This window comes from Octopus bimaculoides, chromosome 6 (assembly GCF_046866305.1).
Source record: "Octopus bimaculoides isolate indiv1 chromosome 6, ASM4686630v1, whole genome shotgun sequence".
NCBI classification, from domain to species: domain Eukaryota; kingdom Metazoa; phylum Mollusca; class Cephalopoda; order Octopoda; family Octopodidae; genus Octopus; species Octopus bimaculoides.
In genome coordinates this window covers 98,523,190-98,546,386 of record NC_142933.1, presented here as the reverse complement: position 1 = coordinate 98,546,386, position 23,197 = coordinate 98,523,190, and the positions used below count along the sequence as shown (strand labels likewise).

Sequence of the window (23,197 nt, the reverse complement as noted above, 5' to 3'; positions counted from 1 at the left end):
AAAAAAATAAGACTGCATCAGGCAAAGTACAGAGATGACTGTTACAGTGGATGATGCATACTGAGGAGAAATTGTTAGCAGTGGAAGGTTACCACAGCTGAGGTACACAGAATAACCAGCATAAAAAATACTGGTCTTTACCAAGATCTTTACCAAAAGATCTTTGTCTTTTACAATAATGACTAATGAAAATAAAATACTTACTTTGTAACCTGACGTTGAGGTATGACCTCCTCTTCACTGCTCTCACTATCGGTCTCATTTTCTATCTTGTAAAACTTCGACATTTTCTGAAAAATAATAATATATTAAATTACTCTTTTTATGTACTTGTTATTTAAGATGTGCTTGCAGTAGAGTTAACCTGACAGGTTTATATTGCATTTGCACAACCCATAACCTAAATCAATGAATTGAAACAAAAGGAAACATTATATAAAATGTTGATGATCAGTTCTGTTGCCTGCTAACAAAATAATACCAATCCAAAAGTAGATTCAATTAACCTTTTTAATACCAACCTATCTGGGTCCACCCCTGATTCTACAATATAAATCTCTTTTAAAAGTAATATCACTTAAAACCTTCCATCAAAATTTCGAGTTAATTTTGTGCTTCAAATACTAACTTAATAACGAAAAAATTATTTTAGTAAATTGTTAAATATTTTCAGAACTAATTGAAATATAGGCAGTGTTATTTCAACAGCATAGAGAAAAATTTCCAGAAACCATTAACTTAAATGATGGTTATCATTAATTTATTTAGTGCTGATGGCATTTGCTGAAACTTCCACTGCCTGAAGATTTCTGATCCACATTTTAATCAAATCAAACACCATTAAGAATTTTTGCAAATTTCTCTTTAGCCAAGAAAATTTCTTTCTACAAATATTTTCATATAAGTGCAAATCAACTTTTCTTTAATCTATATTATTGGCATAATGACGTTCCCAAGATACAACAAAGTCTTATCTGTAAACTTTCTTGAAAAAAAAAATTGTTAGCCATATAAATTCTAGAAATTGAGGGCTCAGTTTTCATTACTTTTTTGAGCTTTATGCTTGCAAATTATACCTCATATTTTGACTGTGGTTAATAATTTAGAGCCTGGATGACTGATGCATAGCATACAGACTATGCAAGTCTTCTAGCAAACAGTTCTAAAATTGCATTGTGAAAATTATTACAGACTGATACACAAGCAAGGCAAGTGTGACTTTCATGCCATAATTCAAGACTGGTTTAACATTAAACATTTGACCTAGAGATTTGGCATTAGGAAAGGCATCCAGCCATAGAAAACACTACCTGTGTTTTGATTTCAAGTTAGGTCAATTCCTATGTATTTTCCCAGATTAAGAAAATGCTTCCATTATTAACTAAACTGAAAATGACATTTTCAGTTCAATTGATTAGTTTGTTGAAGTATAAGTATTTAACTGTTTATTAATTTACAGAAATACAAGAAATTGTGAAAGCAACTGCCAGGAATTAAAGATATCTTCAAAGAGATTAAGGAGAAGAAATCCATTTTGACAAGAAAGGATCATGAAAATGATTAATATTTTGCTCCACAAAACATCTGTAGGTTAATGATTTCATATTTTAGCACAAAGCCTGTAATTTTAGAGAAGGGTGTAAGTCCATTCCACTGACTCCAAACGACACCAAGAAGTCAACTTGAATGGAATTTGAAGCTAGAATGTAAACAACCAGAAGAAATGCTGCTAAGCACTTTGTCTGGTGTGCTAAGAATTTTAACAGCTCTTCACTTTCTTTTAGATTAATAATTAAAAAATATTAACACACACACACACACACACAAAGAAAAGAAACCAATTATCTTAGCACACAACTCAGACTAAATTGATTTCTTCTAAGTAAATGGTCATTTGTGTAGGTGATGATGGGCACAATCATCAATAAATAATCCACTTTGGAATTTTATTGTCTTCTTGAAACTGAGTTGGTTTGCTACTAACTTTTAAACCTAGAAAGTCTGCACTAGTGAGCAACAAAGCAGTAATTAAGGCAATCAATTCATAAATTTGGAAGACTTCCAATGTATTTCTCGTGTTAACTATTTTCAAGATATTTATTTTGTAAGTTCCTAAAATTAAAACGAAATGCCCAACAGAATACGAAACTCATGATTAATGAGCTAAACAAAAAATTAAAAAGGTGCAAATAATCTGCGTCGCCAAAAAATATATTACCTAATCGAAACATTAACAATTATTCCAAGTCGTAAACTCCATCAGTGAACCTCTATAAATATGTCTAACATTTTTCCCAGAAGTACCTTTTTTTTTAATATATCGCTACTACATTTTAGTCATTTTAAAGAAAAGAACGGCTGGCTCCAGTTTAGCTGTCAATTATACGAAAGTATATCCCAGCTGTTTGTCGGAGTCGAATCAATCGTTACAGGTTAATTCTAAAGAAATTTGCAAACCTTTCTTCTTTTGTCTTTGCTCACTTGGCATTTAAATGACCAGCCTGTGTATTTTAATTAGAGAAAAAAGAAACAGCTCCATGTATACGAGAGAAATAGCGGTATAGTAATGGAATCGTAAGGATGCTACACTAGCCAGGATCTATCGTGCCATACTTCGATTGTGGCACGCCTTGGTTTGATTAAACTGGCTTTAAATAAGTACCAACTGAATGTCCAGTGCAACAGCTATAACCTACGAAAACTTGTATGGGAGGATTACATATAAAAAAAAACACATGGATACATCAGTAATCGTTAACATCCAAAAAGCGATGCCTCAGAAACTCCAAGACATCAATCAATCGTTTTAAATGATGATATACGAACTAGATCCAACCATCTGTTTCCCCTTGGAATCTAACCTTTCAATACTGAACACAAATGTTTTCATCAGAAGGTCTTTGAAGATAATTTGACAATTTGCAATATATTAGTGAGTAACAAATATATTAAAATAAAAGGTTTCTACAGTAGCTATAACATAGTTATCACTGATTTATCGTACGTAACAATTTGTAACGGGTACCTTTGTGGGAATAAAATTGCAGATTTAACAGCTGTTTAAGGAGTCACTATAAATGAAATGTGGGTATAGGTAGACTATAATGTAAATTGACTTATTTATATTTTTAGATTATCCTTTTTGGTGATCTTTTCAACTCAGACTCGAAGCAAATTGCTATTTAAATAAGTTATCAAATTTAATAGTTCAGAAATTCCATATGGCAAATCGAAGACCAAGTTGAGTATTATTTCTGCATTGATATCGTAATAAAAACGTCATTGGCTTAATAAACTAAAAAAGGGTTTCCATCTATAAACATTTGGTTTGGTTATTACCTATTCCCCAAAACTTTCCAGGACGGATCAGAGAAATTTTAATTGATGATGGATGTCTCAAATTACGTAGGAGTGAGGCAAAATGATAAAAATATATAATATCGACAGGCCAAACTTACAATTAAGAACTAGATAGCATAAATGTTATTTCAATATAGACATCCAAATTATTTCTAATAGTGAATCTTTGGAAAATGTCTGTAGAATAAAGCAACAAGAAAACTCATGACACATGAAGAAGCAGTTTTCCATTGGCAGCCATTTGTTAAGCAGCGTGGAGACATTCTACACGTGAATTTTAGGTTTTTGCCTTTAAAAGGATAGAGTAAAAATTGTATCATACAAATATTAATTTGAAATGGAAATGAAGTAATCATGCAAAGAGAATAATAGGTGTGAACAGGCCAATTAACGTACTAAACAGGTAAAACTTACCGCGAAGTTTTACTGAACACGCCAAAATGCGGGTAGTAGTCACCAAAAACGGACCGGATGTGAAGTTATTTTGTTATCAAATTTAAATTAGCAAATGTGTTTTGAGAAAGCTATCTAAATTCAGAAATATTTTGAACTTATATGAAAATTGAAATACAATAATTAAATAAATGATATGTTTATTAAAGAATACTTTATAACATTTCCCATCATGCATTTCGGTTAGCCGGGAAAACGTGACTCGAAATGCCGGTATTCTTAAGGCTTTTGTAGGTAATAAGTGCTTGGTGGGATTCAGTTATGTCAATACGGCTGTAGTATTTATAGTATAAATACAAGTCAAGTGTTTTCTTTTTGCTTTTATGCAGCTTCTGACAGCTATTCAAGTGACTCAAATAAAGTAGTTTTGTTTGGGAATGGACTTTGAATTAATCACCGGCGTGGCATCTCTGATATGAGCATTCGAGCCAATGCAATAGATAGTTTCGTATGGCTTAAAGTAGAGACACATTGAATACAGTATGCTTTAAAATAGTATGAGATTATAGCTGGAACATCTGATCAGACTTAAACGTCTAAGTACATTAGATGGCCTCCTAGTTTAGAAAGGTGCATAATACTATTATATTGGCGGTCCTTGAGTTCTACATTCAAGGATCGCCATATATTTATTTTCAAAGTCAAGCATTAGGTATTAAAGGGAAAACCTACAAATATTGACACCTGTCGCATTGAAAAAGGATTGTTTAACTAGAGACATTAGCATTTAAAAAAATTATTTCAAGCTGCTAAAGACTGTTCCTAACTAAATGAATGATACACAAACATTTAATTCAGAGAGAAAACTTTTTAACTGATAATTTTATTTCTTGTCATTTCGTTTTGATTCCCGAATGAAAACTTTTCACTAAAATTTCCGCGTTAGCCCTTGAAAGTAAAAGCAACATAGTTTCCTACCATAGTTTCTTTTTCTTTTTTTTTTCAGAAAAAAGTATAAAGAATTCGTGTATTATTTTAAGAGTGGGATAGCGTGCTAGAATAAAGCCATGAGTCATGTCCCTTTACATTCTTTGTCTAAATCCCGCTCGAGTCAAAATTATTCAATATCCATTTACCCATTCTGTCACAGATTTAAATAATTTAATTTCAAAACCAGTAATGTGAATGACAAAAGGCAAAGACCAGATTAGTTTTAGTATGGTTTCAAATTTTGGTACAAAGCCAGCAATTTTAAGGGGAGGGGTTAGTCGATTACATCGACCTTATTTTATCGATCTCAAAAGGATGAAAGACAAAGTTGCCGCTAAGCATTTTGTCTGAAACGCCAACAATTATGTAACTCGCCGTCTTCCAGATGTGATTAATAGAAGGCGGCAAGCTAGCAGAATCGTTACATGCTGAGCAAAATGCTTAGCGGTATTTCGTCCGTCTTTATGTTCTGAGTTCAAATTCCGACGAGGGTAAATAATATAAGGACCGGTTGAGCACTGGCGTCGATGTAATCGAGATTACCCCTGTCCCGAAATTGCTGGCCTTGTGCAAAAATCTGGAATCAATATGATACACAAAAAGCTGAAGGAAAGCCAATGGTATGGATTTAGGTAATTTGGACAAATTGTAATCTACTAAATGACGTATGTCGAAAATTACAACGAACTAAAATTTTCCGTTTAGTTGCAGACAGAAAGCGAAAAACTAGCAGCAATGCTAGTAACACTAAAAAATATGAAGATAATTTCAAGAAAATAATTTGATTTCATAAAATTCTTAATTTTCATACTCAATGGCAAATCTAATCTGGCCAGCCACTTTAGCACATGTTTCGTTCTATTTAGTCGTCATCGGCGAAGCATTGTCTTCTCAACCTTTCTTTAATCAGTGGACAGGATTTTACAAATGAGGAAAGAATTCTGTCACGTATAATTGGTATCAAAAAAGGAGCTATGGGAAATAATCTTGAGGGTGCTGAAATTACAAATAAGTGTGAATTTTGTTTTGGTTTGTTTTCTCTCTCGCTAGGTTATACAAACTGATTAACCCTTAACTAACTTGAAATAAGAAAACGAATCGGCAACTTCAGTATGAACAGTGACGAACATACACATTGTATGTATGTATTCATCTGATGGTTGCTCTTTGTCAGAGTATAGACTTTGTGTAATCTTCCAGTAACACTGAGGACTGAGCTAACAAAAGTCTAGTAGTCCTGTTATGAACATCTATGGTGATAAGTCGAAGAGAAACGAGAAAAACCACGACCACTCCTTCTTCAAGATTCCAACCGTGGAAATAGCAGATGTAGATAACAAAAATAGTTGGTATAAATAACGTATGGAACCACATCTCTTCTATATTCCCCCCTACAGTCTGTAATAGAAGGATCCATTGGATGATATGTTTCTTGGTTGACTTTGCATAGGAAAGGATGGGCTATTCATAGATGGATGCCTTTAATCATAAGTATGCTCGATCACAGATGAACTGTGGCCAACTATCAACTATAAAAGCAATGAAACGCAAAAGAAAACGCACTATATCTAAGCAGATATATTATCTTCAAAAGGCACTTTTCTGGAACATAATAGACACGTTGATTAGTAAATACTAGATCTATTCATTAAGGCATGACTACAGAAGTACGTCTTAGAAAAGCATACTTTAAATTTTCCAGAGATACATTATAGAGGATAGATTACGATTAAGGTGACTAAGCTCCCAAGGCGAAAGCAATGGATGGGGACCTATTTTCTATTTTCCGTTCAGCCTCAGACTGGGAAACGCAAGTGGACCTGAGGGGCAGAGCAGTCTTCCTAGGGGAGACAGGGGTAATATTATGCTGGTCAGACATGTTCCAGCTCTCCAGTAATACAAAAAGAATAACTGTGGTGGAACCTACAGTGCCCTGGAAGGATAGACTCGATATTCCCCACCAAAGAAATCGAAATATCATCACGCAGTCGACGAGAACCTTGTCAAGGGTTGGCATGCGGCCTCATTCTTCATTGAGGTCGGCTGCTTTCCGTCTAGGTCAATGCGCTATTTCCAGCAGAAGATAGGTTTGGAACCCAGACAACTGAAAAAAAAAATCAAGGAAATAGGCACTGCAATTGAAACTAGCAAAGTATCTCTGATGTTTATTTCATCCAGTTGCGCATTGGAATCGATGTAACCGATTAACCACCTCCCACATATTTTCACCTTTGTGCCTGTAGTAGATATGATTATTATGCTGGCAGATTTTTCTGGAAAACTGGAGTAAATATCATCCGAAACACCTCAAAAAAACTTTTTTTTTTTTTCAAAGTTTTAAGATAATCGTAACCTCTACCCTCAAAAACGTATCTGAAAATTTCGCGTTTTTAAGGAAGTTATGAGGAAACAAAGTCGATGAGGGGGCACAGTTCTGTAGTTATGCCTATTATTACTTTATAGACAAAAGTATTTTCCTAAAATTGAGTCAAGATAAGTTTTTAATGAAATCTCTAAGGGGGCACCTTACTAATTAACATGTTGATCACGTTACTGTCTGTATAGTCATGTGATTGTTATAATGAAAATGGCGAGTTTACATTCGCCTCATACATCTATGGGATAGTTTACAAACAAAACACAAGATGAAGATCCGGTCACTGTGGGTGTATTACATGGGATCGTCGGGAACATCTCAGAACCTAATATTTTCAAGGTCTTTTTTTACATTTTTATTTTCCCATTATAACAGTTACATAGTTGAAGTGTACGTCGTCTTTTAATATAAACAAACTTGAGGGTGGCCCTTATTTTTGTGTTGATGTGTTTGTTATAATGTTCGTATGTAATTTGCATTCGTTTTACTGGATTAGTACTTAATAAAATGTATTTCTAAAATAACAATTTTTATTAAAAAATCCTGGATAAAACTATTCGACTGTTCACGTCTGCTTATGACTAATCTTTGAGAAATCTATGTATCTATAGATGTACGATGTATTGATATATATGTATATGTTTACTAACGTACATATGTGTATGTAACCTATTGTATTATTTATGTCCATACAGGCATATGGTTAATTAGTTAGAAATATAAACACAAAGCAATGTTGTGCTCTTCAATCGTCATAAAATAATCGACCCTGTCCATTTATATATGTATATATAATTTCTGTGTATCCTGTAATATGCTTAGGGAGTATAAATAACGATTACTACATTCAGATGAATACTTTGGATTTGCCAACTACTATAGCATATGTGTAGTCACACTCAAATGAGTATAGCAATCATAAATTGTGTTATCTTTATAGTTGAACTGGAAGTTCAATCTATTCGGTAAGGTGACGTGGTTTCTGTTTTAGGTGTAGGTGTACTCCATAGACTAATAGCAAAAATCAATGTACGGACATCTCCGGTATGCGGACAGTGGTTGAAAATAATGAATATGACTGTTATTCCTTTTTATTAGAAGAATAATAGTTTGTTTAATGATTTCTGTAACAAGCATTTTATTTTTCAAGCTAATGAAATAAACTGTAAACATTAACCAAATAAACTGCTTTGCTTCAAGTATTTCTTGGTATGACAAACAATTTTACGCGTAACATCTATCATAATTTACTCTCTTCACTTTATTGGTTTGACTGTCTGTCTTCCACTTCACGACAGAACAGTACGTTAGATCTCTTTAAACCCCCAAGTGAGTAATTTTATCTTTTATATTGATTACTTCAGTAAATGCATGGTATATACATACTTTCCAGTCTTCGTTTATGAACTCGAGACTACTTCAAAATTAATGCTTCGGAGATGTACTTGTCTGGCAAGTGATTTGATCTGAGACCATGTTGAAACTAAAACAATCACTGCGTGGAAAACACATATCAGCCATTCAATAATGCATAAAACCGTTAACTTTATTAAGAATCTTATATTTGATGCCATAATTTTCGTCGCAAAACTCATAATCATACAGCAATTGTCATTCTCCATTGTACAAACACTAAGTACCGGTTGTCGGGTTTGCATATCGAAAATGCTATGCTTGTCGAGCAATAATTTTATTTAACTGTTCAGAGCTTGATTAAAATATTGAAAACATAGTATCTTTCATAATATCTGGAACTTTACAATTACAAACAGCTCTATTTATCATTTCTTCTCTCAACTAGTTACAATATTCTCTCTCGGAGAGGAACGATTCCGGCAAGGTGACTAGTATTCCAACATTGCTTTTCACGATGGAGACCCTATATTTGTCAAAAGACTTAGTTTATCTATTGTGTCTGGGGAGAGGGATTACGTGTGTGTGTGTGTTTCTAGTGCAAAGCTTATTATTATGAAGACTATATTAACCTCTAAAGATGAAACGGGATGACTTGAGCTAGGGGCTGTAACGTACCAAAGTTCCTGTGAGATGTCTTGTTTGACTCCCCTCTGTATGCACTGTCCCAACGCACGCCTTTGTATTCTAAAATATAAAGAGTGCTAAAAATAGCAGCCAAATTATTTCAAATCACACCCTACCATCTTCAAATAAAAGAAATAGACACACTGGACGATGTAAACATATAAAAAGATGGGTACTACTAAAGCAGCGCGGACCCGGTCGCGCAGTCGCGCGTCCGCGCTAGCTAGTCGTGAGTGGTCGATCTTAACCCTAACCCTAAACACGTATTCATTTGCACACGCGAGATAGGGTTAGGGTTAGGGTTAGGATCGACCACTCAAGACTAGCTAGCGCGGACGCGCGACTGCGCGTTCGGGTCCGCGCTGCTTTAGTAGTACCAAAAGATGTACATGACGAAAGCACCTTTGGCCATAAATCAGTACAATGCATATATACTGAAACATAGGTGTGTGTGTGTGTATACAAATGTAAATATCGAACAATGAGAATGAGTGCTCCATACCGCATTGGTTGATAAAGATTCATTTGTGTATTAAGGCTACCAGTGGTTTCATGTTAAGAAAATATCTCAACATTTCTTCAAGTATATCACAGAAAAATTGGTGTTCATTGGCATCTTTCTTTGTGATCAGCTTAAAGAATTGCTGAGATATTTTCTTAACATGAAACCAATGGTAACTTTAATACACAAATAAAGTGTGTGTGTGTATATATATATATATACTTTATCGAAATCAAATTCGCTGACGTGGCCGATGATAGCACCGCCTGACTGGCATCTGCGCTAGTGGAACATTAAGAGCATCATCCGAGCGTGATCATTGCTAGGGCCACTGACTGGCTCCCGTGCCGGTGGCACTTAAAAAGCACCATTGTCGCCTTAGTGGCACGTGGAAAACCACATTCGAGCGAGGTCATTGCCAGTGCCGCTGGACTGGCTCTTGTGCAGGTGGCATGTAAAAAACACCTTTTGAGTGTGGCACTGCCAGTACCGCCTGACTGGCCCTCGTGCTGGTGGCACGTAAAAGCACCCACTATACTCAGAGTGGTTGGCGTTAGGAAGGGCATCCAACTGTAGAAATTTTGCCAGATTAGATTGGAGCCTGTTGCGGCCTCCTGGCTCACCAGTCCTCAGTCAAACTGTCCAACCCATGCCAGCATGGAAAGCAGACGTTAAACGATGATGATGATGATGATATATAGTCTTGGCTATTCCCTTACTCATTGCTGAAGGTCAGGGACCATGAGCACATGCACCAGCTCTTTCCATTGATTCCTTTGGTTGTGCAATATTCAGCCAGAAATCTTCTGATCCATTTTTTGATGACATCCAGCCAACGTCTTTTTGGGTTTCACCCTTCCCCTTTTTCCATTGATCTTCCCTGTAGTGTGTGCTAAGGTTCTGGGCCCTGATGTCATGCCCAAAATATCACAAAATATTTAATAATTAGTACAACCTGAAAGATAGGAACAGCTGTATCAAGGACATGAAGCATTTTTGATTTCCAGCATTAAAAGGAACTGCAACAACCTTCCATCATGTAATCAATATCTATGTAATTGTTCCAACATCAACTTTTGCATACTTAATCACAGATATCTCAGTAGAGTTGATACACTGTGCTAAAATGAAGTTAGCTGATTGAAGTGGACAAACTTATTTTGATTTAACAGTATACCTTTAAAGATAGATGTACACAACACATATATACTTTTAAACCACCAGTAAAAGAAAAATACCACCTCTCTCTCACTGTTTGTATGGTAGTTAAAAGTTGAAGGACCAACAAACTGTGTCTAATGGTAGAATTTTCCAAACTATGTTCTGGAGGATCTGGATTATGTTTTTTTCATTTTGCTAACCTGGTGAATTCTAAAATGTCATAAAAAGTTTCTCCTTTCAATTTCCATCTCCCAAATCCAGTCACAAGACTGTGGCTACAGTAGAAGATACTTAGCCAAAGTACTTTACAGTGGGACTGAATCTGAAACCACATGGTTGGGAAGCAAACTTCTTAACTACAGAGTCATTCCTTTTTGCAACTTGTATATATATATAGGGGCAAGCATAGTTAATAAGCTTGCTTCCCAACCATGTAGTCTTGGGTTCAGTCCCACTGAGTGGTACCTTGGGCAAGTGTCTTCTACTATAGCCCCAGGCCAATCAAAGCCTTGTATATATCTTTGTTTTGATATCATGTGTTGGTTGTAAACGAGCATCACCATCATACAAGTGGTGTCGTTTGTTTCTAGTGTTTCATGGAAAACATATCTGGCCATGGGAAATATTACCTTCCTTGAGAACAAGTGAGGGTTGGCGACAGGAGGGACACCTGGCTGTAGAAAATCTACCTCAACAAATTCCATCTCACCTATGGTAGCGTGGAAGGAAAAAAGGACATTAAATGCTGATGATGATATCACATGATTTAGATATAAAGGTTGCCTTAATTTATGCTTAACACATACTTTCTTGTTGTTAAACTCCCAGCAAACCTATAGCATGCAGTTATTAAAATACATAACTATGTAAAACCTAGATTTATCATTCTAGATATATTATATCTCTTTCTAGCTGACATACACTGCTTAATTGTGTGGGATGCGATGTTGCAATTTGGATATATATTTTCTCCACCATCTAATCTATTTTTCTATGCCTGTTGTTACTTGGACCCAAATTGATTCTGATCAAGCGAACCTATGATCAAAGGCACTCCAAGTCATGACCATCCATCTTTTTTTTTATCTCAATATAGTATACTTTCGGTTACATTTTCAAGTGTGTTCTTCATTTTTATATTATGACAGTAGGTTACTTGTACAATACAGGAGTATCAGTTCAGACTGTTTGGTGATGTTGCTTGATTCTCCGAGTTAGATCCTGCATATTGTGATTGTGTTCCCTTCTCTGAGGATCCAGCTTGGGTGACAGCTCATGTTGGTCTGCCACATGGTCATAGTGGATAAGGAAGTAGCTTGCAGAAATAGGGAGTGACTAAGACACTGCTCAGAGGGTTGCCTAGGTCAACCTGAGTAAATACCAACAAATGGTAGCTGCAGTGATGCACTGCAACGATTCATGCCCCAACTATCTGACCTCAATAGATTTGATTTGAGAGTGATTTTGTTGCTATTTCTCGCAAAGTATGTGACTATTTAGAGGCACTTTTAATACCTGATATTGTGGCTGTGGTAGGTGCAGGTAAGGTTGATTATATCAGAGCACAACAGTTGCTGATTCTCTGCACTTATTATGGGTTCTATACTTCATACTTATCTAATTATTTTGCAGGCGATTTCCTACAGTTGAGAAATGGACAGTCCTGACTGAAAAAGACCAATATGTTCCAATTCCACAGAATACTGAATTTACAAAAAACCTTTTTAATTGCATCAGAACAAACTCTAAATTGAACAAGGTATTTTTTTTTTTTGTTCTAAATCTTAAAATTATCTTCTAATCTGATTGTGTGGTTAAGAACTTACAGGTACAGGCGTGGCTGTGTGGTTAAGAGTTTTGCATTGGAACCATTTGATTAGAAGTCCAGTCCCACTGTATGAATGTTGTCAGCTGATGATGTTCTACACTATAGCTACTGGTAAACCAATACATTGTGAGTGAAATTGGGAAACTGAAGAAGCCTCATGTCATCTGATCTTCTTTGCCCACTTATTTGTGGGAAGGTTATGGGAGCAGAGTCCTCAAGCATGCCTTCCATTGGGTCCTGTCAGAAGCAACCATCTCCAATTGATCCAGTTAGATTCCAAGTGAGACCAACCAAGCACATGGACGTTATCTGACCATCTTGCTTGTGGTCTACCCCTGTGTCTCCTGCCAGTTGGTTTTTTTTTTTTTCCCATAAAACCTGTCCAGTAGTTCTTTCTTAAGACATTTTTACGACATATCCATAGTGTCAGGGCTGTGATCTTTCAATTCAGACAAATAGTGGCTCTACCTGGAGAGCCTCTCCGATTTCTGAGTTATGCACTCTGGTGAATAATGTTACTCAAAAAAAGAGAAGACCCTTCAGAAGAACACTATTTTGGCTACTTGTATTCACAATCATATTCTTATGGTGCCATATAAAAAAGCACCCATGCTGGCACCACATAAAAAAAGCACCCATGCCAGACTACACAAAACAGCAATCATGACAGAGCCATGTAATAAAGCAGCTGTACTGTTGGCACCACTTAAAATACACCCAGTACACTCTGTAAAGTGGTTGGTATTAGAAAGGGCATTCAGCTATAGAAACCTTAGCAAAATAGATGACTGGAGCCTAGTGTAGCCCTCCAGCTTGCTAGCTTCTGTCAAACCATCCAACCCTTGCCAGCATGGAAAGCAGACATTAAATGGTGATGATGTGTGTGTGTGTGTGTGTGTGTATGTATGCATGCACATGTGTGTGAGTGAGTTTGTATTTCCCCCTCTCTTCACATGTGTTTTCTGACTGTAAACTACAGTCTCACTTTCAATATGGTAACAAAAGGGTTAAAGTTGCCATTCATACAGCAAGGGTCACTTCCATTTCTGAAATTTAATTCATCTAACTCCTACTGCAAATATAGTTTTTAATATGAACGTAAGAATGTTGCTCACAGCCAGACGTATTACATTTAAAATATTTCTAAAGTGTCATGTGTTTATTTTGTTTCAGAACTCTGAACAGAAATGTTCTAACCAAGATAAAAGTCCATTCTATTCTATAAACACTGCTGGTGGAAAACTCTTTCCTGTTATTGTTTTAAATAAGGTAAATTGTGCCATATTCCAAAATATTTTTTTGAACTTTCATATTTCTATGTTGTTGTTTTCTTTAAGTCAGCCTCTCTTTTTTTACTCCTACTCTTTCATCACCTGTTTCCTCCTACCTCAGAAGTTTTCTAGCTTTTTCTCTTGTGTCCATAGGGCTTACAAATGAATTTCTTATTTGTTGATGTTTGTAAGTAGTGTGTGGCAAATGTCCAAGGGAAATATGATGGATCGAGGATCCCATTAATTCTATGTGTCAATCATTCATCTTGTAATCCATTATCTATGGTAGGTTGTAATGAAGTAGCTAAGAGTTCTTTCTTGGCTGAAAACATTGTTATTATTTGTGCAAAAAAAAATTTTTTGATGGATGGCAACCTTGCAGAATCATTAGCACATCAGACAATTAGTAGCATTTTTTCCAGCTCTTTATATCCTGAATTCAAATGCCACCAAAGTCAATTTTGACACAATCTCTGAACTATTCACATTTTTATTTAATGTATTTTTTCTAATTTTCTTTTTGTTTAGGACCAGTTCCTTTTCTGCTGTTTACCATTTGTGGATTCAGCATCTCATTCCAAATCTTTCCTTATTGAAATGTAAGTTAAGCTTTAAAACATCCTTTACTTTGATTCTCTGAAAGAAATTGCTTAATGGTGTTTAGATAGTATTTTTTATTCATAAAAATTAATTTTGGTTGAAAACGAAACCTCTTCTGCTTTGGCCCTTTTCTCTCGTACTTTATTCATATCATTTTCCCATCTCCTAGCATAAAGGTTACCTCTTGATGTTTGTAGACTCACTGATGATGGCAGCATGAAAAAAAGCACGCAGCACATGTTGTAAAGTAGTTGGCGTTAGGAAGGGTATCCAGTCATAGAAACCATGCCAAAGCACAATGCAGTCCTTGGCTCCATCAGATCTGGTCAAACTATCCACCCCATGCCAGCATGGAACATGGACATTAAATAATGATGGTGATACTTTGAAACAACCAAATAGAGTAGTGGCCATGCTTAAGAATCACAAAAGTCAAGCTACAGAGCATTTGGTCAGAAACTCTCTAGAACAAGCTGAATAGCAGAAGACATTCAGTAAAGAATATGTACCCTCCTTATGAAAATGTTTTGGCCCTTAACTCCTTACATTCTAAGAATATTGGGCCATACGCAGGCCATAATCTCGGGATAAGCTTCTGCCACTTTTCTAAGGGTTGCATAAATCCTTTCCAGCATAGCATTTTGTTATTTGTTGCAATTTTCTGCACCTATTTTAATATCCTGATTAATGTCAACAAAGGAATTAGTGACTGAAATTTGAAGCAAGTTAAAAGACTTAAGGATTGTGTTTCTTTAAATCAGTTGTTCTCAACCATTTTTTTTACCTACGGACATTTTTGATTTCTAGTCATTCAATGTTTCAAAAATCCCATTACATTTTTATAATTAAATATTATAAAGAACTGTATAAGAAAAACTGTTAAAACATTTTGTGTATCGTGGAAGTACAACCAATTTATTGCAGATAAATCTTGACAAAATCTTACATGGACCCCCAAGAGTCTCATGGACCTCAGTTGAGAACCCCTGCTTTAAATGAAACCCCTTCCAAAAAAAAAAAGAAGCAATAGATCTTTCACATAATTCTGTATCTTTCTTTTATTTAGTCCTGGTGTAACATTGTGTCACGGTTTGCTGAGTGCCTTATCTGATATTGTACATACTTCACACTTAAATAATGAGGTAAGTCAAAGGGTTTGAATTTGTTTTTGTTTCTTTTTTTCTTTTTACTATTATAGATTTTTTTTTATCACTATAGATTTTTATAAGGCTGTGAGGTGACAGAGTTGTTATCATGTGGCCGATGCTGGTGCCACATAGCCAGCAACCATGTAGGTGGCATGTAAAGAGCACCTTTTGGGCCTCACAGAGGCAATGACTGAGACCTTTGGCATTATGTTGTGCTTGAGAAGAAGACCCATCAAGCCGAGCAGAATCACATTTGTGGTAGATATTGGTGTCATGCAAATGGCACCCATGCACCAATGCCAGTGTCATGTAAAAGCATCTTTGAGCGTTGGGCCTCACAGAGCCAAAGACTGAAACCATTTGGCATTATGCTGTGCTTGAGAAAACCCATCAAACCAGGTAAAACCATAATCATGGCAGATACCAGTGCCATGCAAATGGCACTTGTGCTGGTGGTACGTAAAAAGCACTCATTACACTCTCAGAGTGGTTTGGCATTAGGAAGGGCCTCCAGCTGTAGAAACCATGCCAAAACAGGCTGGAGTCTGGTGCAGCCTTCTGACTTGCCAGCATGGACAACAGACATTAAATGATGATGGTGGTGGTGGTGGTAGTAGTAGTAGTATATCTAAGAAGGTTTGTAAAATGTATAAAATCTATCTTCTACACTAATGTATTACACAGTGCTACGTTTAATACTACAAAGCAGTGGTGTAGCTAGAGCATGTGCTGCCCATGAGTTTGTTGTTTCCACCTCTACACATACTGATGCAACAGACTCAAAAGTGTCACCCCCATGAAAGAGCCACCCCCGTCATCCACTTCTCACTATGCTACTGGGTCTTGAATATACCACTGTGCTTGCCTGAAGAAATAATCCTTTACCCAACAGATCAATAACATGTTGTCTTGGATTTTTGTAACTCTCGACTGGTTCTTAACAATATGTGATATCCATTTAATAAAGTATTTGGATCTCATTGTGTTTATTTTCCTACAATTACCTGTAGGTTTGGAATCTACAAGATGGAAGAAAGCATAATTCAGATTATAATCTGAGTAGTAATTGTTTGAATATCCTCTGTATATATGTAACTTCTCAGAAATGTTCCTCTGGTATTTTCAGAATTCTTTATTCAATGATATATCCACATTTCTGATTGAAACTGTACCTTTAGGGAAAATACGCGATGTTAATTTGACGTCAATCAATGCTAAAATTGCCAATAAATCAATCTTTGCTGCCGGAAATCAAAAAGTAAGTGGAAATCTTTGTATATTGACAAAAAATTTATTCTAAGTATATTATCTGTTAGGAATTAAGATGTAGATTTCTTCTGACTAAGGATGAAGACAAAGTTATATATATTTACACGCACACATACACATACAGTGTCCCAGTCAGGTGGGAAAAGATGTGCTATTGCAGCATGTTGCTGCATTCACCATTTGTCAGTATATTCCTGGGTCCTCTCGGGTAACCCATTGGGCAGATCCCCAGTCTGTCACCATCTCCATGAGATACCTCATCTGCTGTGACCATGTGGCTTGGGGTTAACCAACACAAGCCCTTAACCCAACTGGATCCTCAGCAAAGAGAATATAGCAGTAATGTTTTGATATGTATATATCAAAAGATATTTACAAAAGTTAATAAGGATAGTATTCTTATTCATTTTTGAAGCTTTGATTTGATATGATTTGATACGATAATAAATGATTGAATTTTTGTTCATCCTTAGTTCATATCTTTGTATTTCACAGCAACCTGCTTGGAGACCTAATACACACAAGGGGAGAAATCAAATCTATATTTGTGTCTCTGAAAATGTTAGAGCTGCTATTGTAAGTAAAATCTATTTAAAGTTTTCAGTACCATTATTATTATTGTTGTTGTTGAGTCTCAAGTCACTCTGGTCATAAGCATTTTCAAATTGTTCATCTTGTTTTCTTCTCTTTTTAATATATATATATATATACATATATATATATATATAGATGTATAAGAATTGGATGAGATATGACGGCTCGGCCATCTCTCCCCAGTTCTTATATTAATCATTAAAATCCAGAAATACAACAACACCAGGGATAACAGTAACAAGAGATCAATAATTTATTCTAGGTTGGTGTAGAGCCGTTTCGTTCCTGGGTGAACAGGCATGCCGCTAGAATACCAAGGAAGCTTCGACCACATGTCGGTATCGAGCTGAGAGAGCACTGGGAGATACGTGTTGTCACGACAGCTGCTAGATAGAGAAGAGAGCGAACGCTATTGCTCTCTCTCCACCTGTTGCCTTGCGCATGTGTGCCCAGGTACTTCCGCTGACGGCAAGTCCCTTGCACATGCGCAATGGCACTTCCCAAGATGGCGGCCACACGCGCCACTACAGATGCATTGCTTCCTTTAAAACCTCCATGCTTCCTGAAATTTGCCAACACTACACCTGATATCATCACCTCCATACGCATGCACACATGTATATCATGACTCTTACACTGTTCACTTTCCTGACTTTTGTACATAATTCTCTGTACCGTACATGCACCTTTGGTGAGTTGTAGTGCACCTGAGCACTATACACAATAATTTCATTATTATTATTATATTTATTATATATTATACACACACACACATATATATATATATATCATCATCATCATCATCATCGTTTAACGTCCGCTTTCCATGCTAGCATGGGTTGGACGATTTGACTGAGGACTGGTGAAACCGGATGGCAACACCAGGCTCCAGTCTGATTTGGCAGAGTTTCTACAGCTGGATGCCCTTCCTAACGCCAACCACTCAGAGAGTGTAGTGGGTGCTTTTACGTGTCACCCGCACGAAAACGGCCACGCTCGAAATGGTGTCTTTTATGTGCCACCCGCACAAGCCAGTCCAGGGGCACTGGCAACGATCTCGCTCGAAAATCCTACGGGAGCCAGTCAGGAGGTACTGGCAACGGCCACGCTCAAAATGGTGCATCTCATGTGCCACCCGCACAAGAACCAGTCCAGGGGCACTGGCAACGATCTTACTTGGCTTGCCGGGTCTTCTCACGCACAGCACATATATATATATATATATATATATATATATATATATGCATACACACACACACATATATATATATGCATACACACATGCATATATATGCATACACACACACACTCACACACACATAGCAAATTGGCAGAGTCATTAGAGCATTGGCTGGAATGCCTCATAGTATGTGTTACAACTCTTTGCACACTGAGTTCAAATCCCACGAAAGTCAGCTTTGCTTTGTCCATAAAAAAATACCGATCTAGGATTGTGGATTGGTAGAACTGTTATAGTCAAGCAGTGTCTATTCAGGCTCATTACGTTCTGAAAGCAATACCTGTAGTAATATACTGGTGCCAAACCCTATTGGTGGTGACCTGTCCCTTAGATAAACATTGATGGCATGGACAAGGAAGTCTTGCATACTGGAGGAACTGTCCAAGCATGTAATTCTCCTAAAAAAAAAAAATAATAATCATGTCCATCCCTGCACATACAGGTGCAGATGGATGGTCATCCCTGACTAATAGAGTTCCTTTATTTCTAGGACTGCATTGTCTAATGTGTTCTTTGCTTTTAAGATGGTAGGGTGTAATCTGAGGGATTTTGGCTGTCATTTATAGCAGGTTGGATTAGATGACAGTGTGGTAGTTCCCTAGGCTTATTTCTTCAATAAACTTATTATTAGCATGTGTATCAATATAAAAAGAACTCACAGAGCATTAATGACAAACTAGTGGCAGTGGTAAGAGTATTTCTTAGAATAACTAATTAAAATTAAAGTACTAGTATTTTAAAATTACAATCATAAAAACGTAAGATTAACTATATATCTGTTTGTTAGAAAGTACCTTCATACTACATTCCTGGCTTTTTCTTTAATTTTTTTTTTTTTTCTTTTTTAGCTAAGCTTTTTGCATTGAATGAATAGAAATAAATGTTAAAGACAAAAGAGAGACTCATGACCGACAAAATTGTAGCAATAGAGATTTTAGTGTAGTACATAGGATGCTTATTCTGTCTACTTATCTTTCCTTCCAAATTTTGTGACGGATATTAAAAGTAACTTAGATGACCTTCACACTCTCTAAACTAGAGGATCTATTATACAGTGACATTTACATAAGCATGTTGTTATCAATTGATGATATTGTGTTAATTGAGTTGTGAAATCTTGTTTATTTGCTTTTTTTTTCTTTCCTTTCATCATCATCATCATCATCATCGTTTAACGTCCGCTTTCCATGCTAGCATGGGTTCTATAATCAAAATGATAGAGGAAATCATTTATTATTTCCTTTTTCTACGGAAGGAAAAATTTACAGAATTTATCACCTTCTATTCATTTAACATGTTTTATTTCAGTACGTAGCGACAGAGTAAGCTCCCTTTATAATTTTAAAATAAAATTACATATTTGATGGTTTAAAAAATGCCTGGTCATATTAGATGCCCCCAATTTCAGCAGCACATATTCAAGAAAAAAGTTCTTAATGCATTAAAACATGTAATGTAGGTCTAACTTTGCATATAGGACCCGGGGTGATTTTTGCATTTGAGGGTTGGTTTGAAAAAGGAGAATGCCCAAAACTGGGCGAGATGGTGTGAGGGCAGTTGCTATGACATTGAGGGAACTAAACCTGGATTTAAAACACTGGATGATGATGATGATAACATGGATTGTCGAGTAAAAAAGAAAAAAAAATCAAACAAATTTAGCTGATAACCGAATATAACATCATTCATTACACAAGAATTTGTGAAATATTCACTGAAATTACTACTTCGTATTTTTTTTACTGTAATCTCATTGGTTTATTTTCTTTCAGTGTGGAACCAATCAGAAGGGAAATGACTGGGAAGTGTATGGCAGGGTGACATGTAAGTGTGATCTGGATGGTATTGTTCCTGAGGTCACACTCAACATTATCCAAATGCCTACAAATGAAAGATTCTGTTTGGATAATTTTACAGTTCACCCCTGTGTTCAAAGTGCTGATGTTGATGACGCATTAAGTAAGACTACATTAATTTCTGTTTAAATTCCGTCAAATTATTATCATTTTTTTTTCTACTCTAGGCACAAGGCCTAAAGTTTTGGGGGAGTTGGGGCCAGTCGATTAGATCGACCCCAGTATGCAACTGGTTCTTAATTTATCAACCCTGAAAGGATGAAAGGCAAAGTCGACCTCTGCAGAATTTGAACTCAGAACGTAAAGGCAGATAAAATACTGCTACACATTTCGCCCAGTGTGCTAACATTTCTACCAGCTCACCACCTAAAAAATATTCTTTTCTACTCTAGGCACAAGGCCCGGGAATTTTGGGGGATTGGGCCAGTTGATTAGATCGACCCCAGTGTGCAACTGGTACTTAATTTATCAACCCTGAAAGGATGAAAGGTAAAGTCGACCTCTGCAGAACTTGAACTCAGAACGTAAAGGCAGACGAAATACCACTAAGCATTTCGCCCGGCATGCTAACGTTTCTGCCAGCTCGCTGCCTTTCGGTCAGATTATATTAGATATGATCTTAGACACAGATGTGGCTGTGTGGTTAAGAAGTCTGCTTTCAATCTCATGGTTTTGGGTTCAGTCCCACTAAGTGGTACCTTGGGCAAGTGTTTTCTGCTATAGTCCTGAGCCAGAGTAGAAGACATCTGTAAGTATATTTGATAGACAGAAATTGAAAGAAACCTATGGTGTGTGTATATATATATATATATATATTATACACACAAACACATATATATTAGTGTGGGTGTGTTTGTCTTACTGTTGCTTTGTTTTGATATCACATGATAGACGCAAGTATCACTGTCACACACGTCGTGTCTTTCATTTCCAGTCTTCCATGAAAATACATTTGGTCATGAGGGAATATTGCCTTACTGGGAGACACTTGAGGGTTGTTGACAGGAAGGGCATCTGGCCTTAGAAAATCTCCTTCAACAAATTCCATCTGACCCATGCAAGCTTCGAAAAGTGGACGTTAAAACAGTGGTGATGATGACTCTTGTTGCTGTCATTTGACTGTGACCATGTTGGAGCACTGCCTTGAACGATTTTAGTCAAGCAGATCAACCCCAGGACTTATTCTTTGTAGAATTATTGAATTGGTCTCTTTTGTCGAACTGCTAAGTTACGGGGATGTAAACACACCAGCATCAGTTGTCAAGTGGTGATGGAGGACAAGCATAGACACAAAGACACACATAAACACACACACACACACATACACATGCGCACACACACACACACACACACATATATATATATATATATATATATATATATGACAGGCTTCTTTCAGTTTCCGTCTACCAATCCACTCACAAAGCTTTGGTTGGCCCGTGGCTATAATAGAAGATACTTGCCCAAGATGTCACACAGTGGGACTGAACCCGGAACCATGTGGTTGGAAAGCAAGCTTCTTACCACACAGCCACGCCTGCACCAATCCATGATGATGGTGCTGATTATATATCAAAGGCAAATTCTTGGTTTCTGTACCAGAAATTCAAAGATGCTAAACTAGTAAAAATTAAAAAAAAAGAAGAAAATAGAAAATGTGAAAAAATGTTGAATAATAAGAAGAAATATTATATATTGCCGTTTGTTTTTATTATGTTAAAGATGTCTATCTTCATGTTGTTTTCTTATATGTTGGTAATAAGTCACATGTCACATGATGTCATAACTTAGTATTTTTCTGTGTGTTTGTGTGTGTGCACTTGTGTGATATGACTTTATGCTCTGTGTGTGTGTGTGTGTGTGGTGGGTGGGGATAGGGGTGTTTTGGTCATGTGTCACATGGTCACATGCTGTTATGGTTATGTGTTTCTGTGTGTTTGTGCATTTATGTATGCATAAATATGTGTGTGTGTGTAAGTGTGTATATGTGTGTGTGTGTGTAAGTGTGTATGTGTGTGTGTGTGTGTGTGTGTGTATACATATAACTTTATGGTGTTTTCTTACATGTTGCTAAAAAAAATCACATAGTCAAATGATATAATATAATGTTTCTCTGTGTGTGTGTGTGTGTGTGCATGCAATGTTATAATATAGTATTTCTCTGTGTATGTGAGTGTGTGTACATGCATGCCCCAAACACATACTATCTCCCTTCCCAACCCACCCATTATATATGCATGTGACTGCTAAATTTATCTCGGTGGGCTATAGTGACTTTGCAAATAGATATCTTCATAAACAAAACTTTTGTAAACAGAATTATAGTTTTATTTGGCACCATAACAACATGATGTTCATGTGAACTAAAAATCTCAAATAATGGTTTAAGTTAACCTTTTGGTTTCTCTGTGTGTGCTATCCTACCCACATCATCATCTGTAGCATCATTTAATGTCCATTGTCCATGTTGGATGGTTTGACTGGAACTTGCAAGCTGGGGAGCTGCACCAGGCTTTTGATTAGGCGTAGTTTCTATGACTGGATGCCCTTCCTAGTGGAGGCACATGG

The 23,197-nt window shown here is 36.4% G+C and overlaps 2 protein-coding genes across 2 annotated transcripts in view; one reads left to right on the top strand and one right to left on the bottom strand.

Moving 5' to 3' along the window:
• Positions 1 to 3,835, bottom strand: part of LOC106875141 (eukaryotic translation initiation factor 3 subunit C) — a 31,338-nt gene extending 27,503 nt beyond the window's left edge. The window contains exons 1-2 of the mRNA XM_014923134.3: positions 3,775 to 3,835; positions 205 to 290 (exon numbers count right to left, since the gene is read on the bottom strand). Coding sequence (XP_014778620.1) covers positions 205 to 287 — 83 coding nt within the window. The 5' untranslated portion in view covers positions 288 to 290; positions 3,775 to 3,835. The remainder of the gene's footprint in view (positions 1 to 204; positions 291 to 3,774) is intronic.
• A 3,479-nt stretch (positions 3,836 to 7,314) lies between these two features.
• LOC106875148 (AP-5 complex subunit mu-1) overlaps positions 7,315 to 23,197 on the top strand; it is a 31,390-nt gene continuing 15,507 nt past the window's right edge. The window contains exons 1-8 of the mRNA XM_014923153.3: positions 7,315 to 7,459; positions 12,456 to 12,582; positions 13,825 to 13,920; positions 14,451 to 14,521; positions 15,589 to 15,664; positions 16,797 to 16,928; positions 17,435 to 17,515; positions 20,546 to 20,732. Coding sequence (XP_014778639.1) covers positions 7,389 to 7,459; positions 12,456 to 12,582; positions 13,825 to 13,920; positions 14,451 to 14,521; positions 15,589 to 15,664; positions 16,797 to 16,928; positions 17,435 to 17,515; positions 20,546 to 20,732 — 841 coding nt within the window. The 5' untranslated portion in view covers positions 7,315 to 7,388. The remainder of the gene's footprint in view (positions 7,460 to 12,455; positions 12,583 to 13,824; positions 13,921 to 14,450; positions 14,522 to 15,588; positions 15,665 to 16,796; positions 16,929 to 17,434; positions 17,516 to 20,545; positions 20,733 to 23,197) is intronic.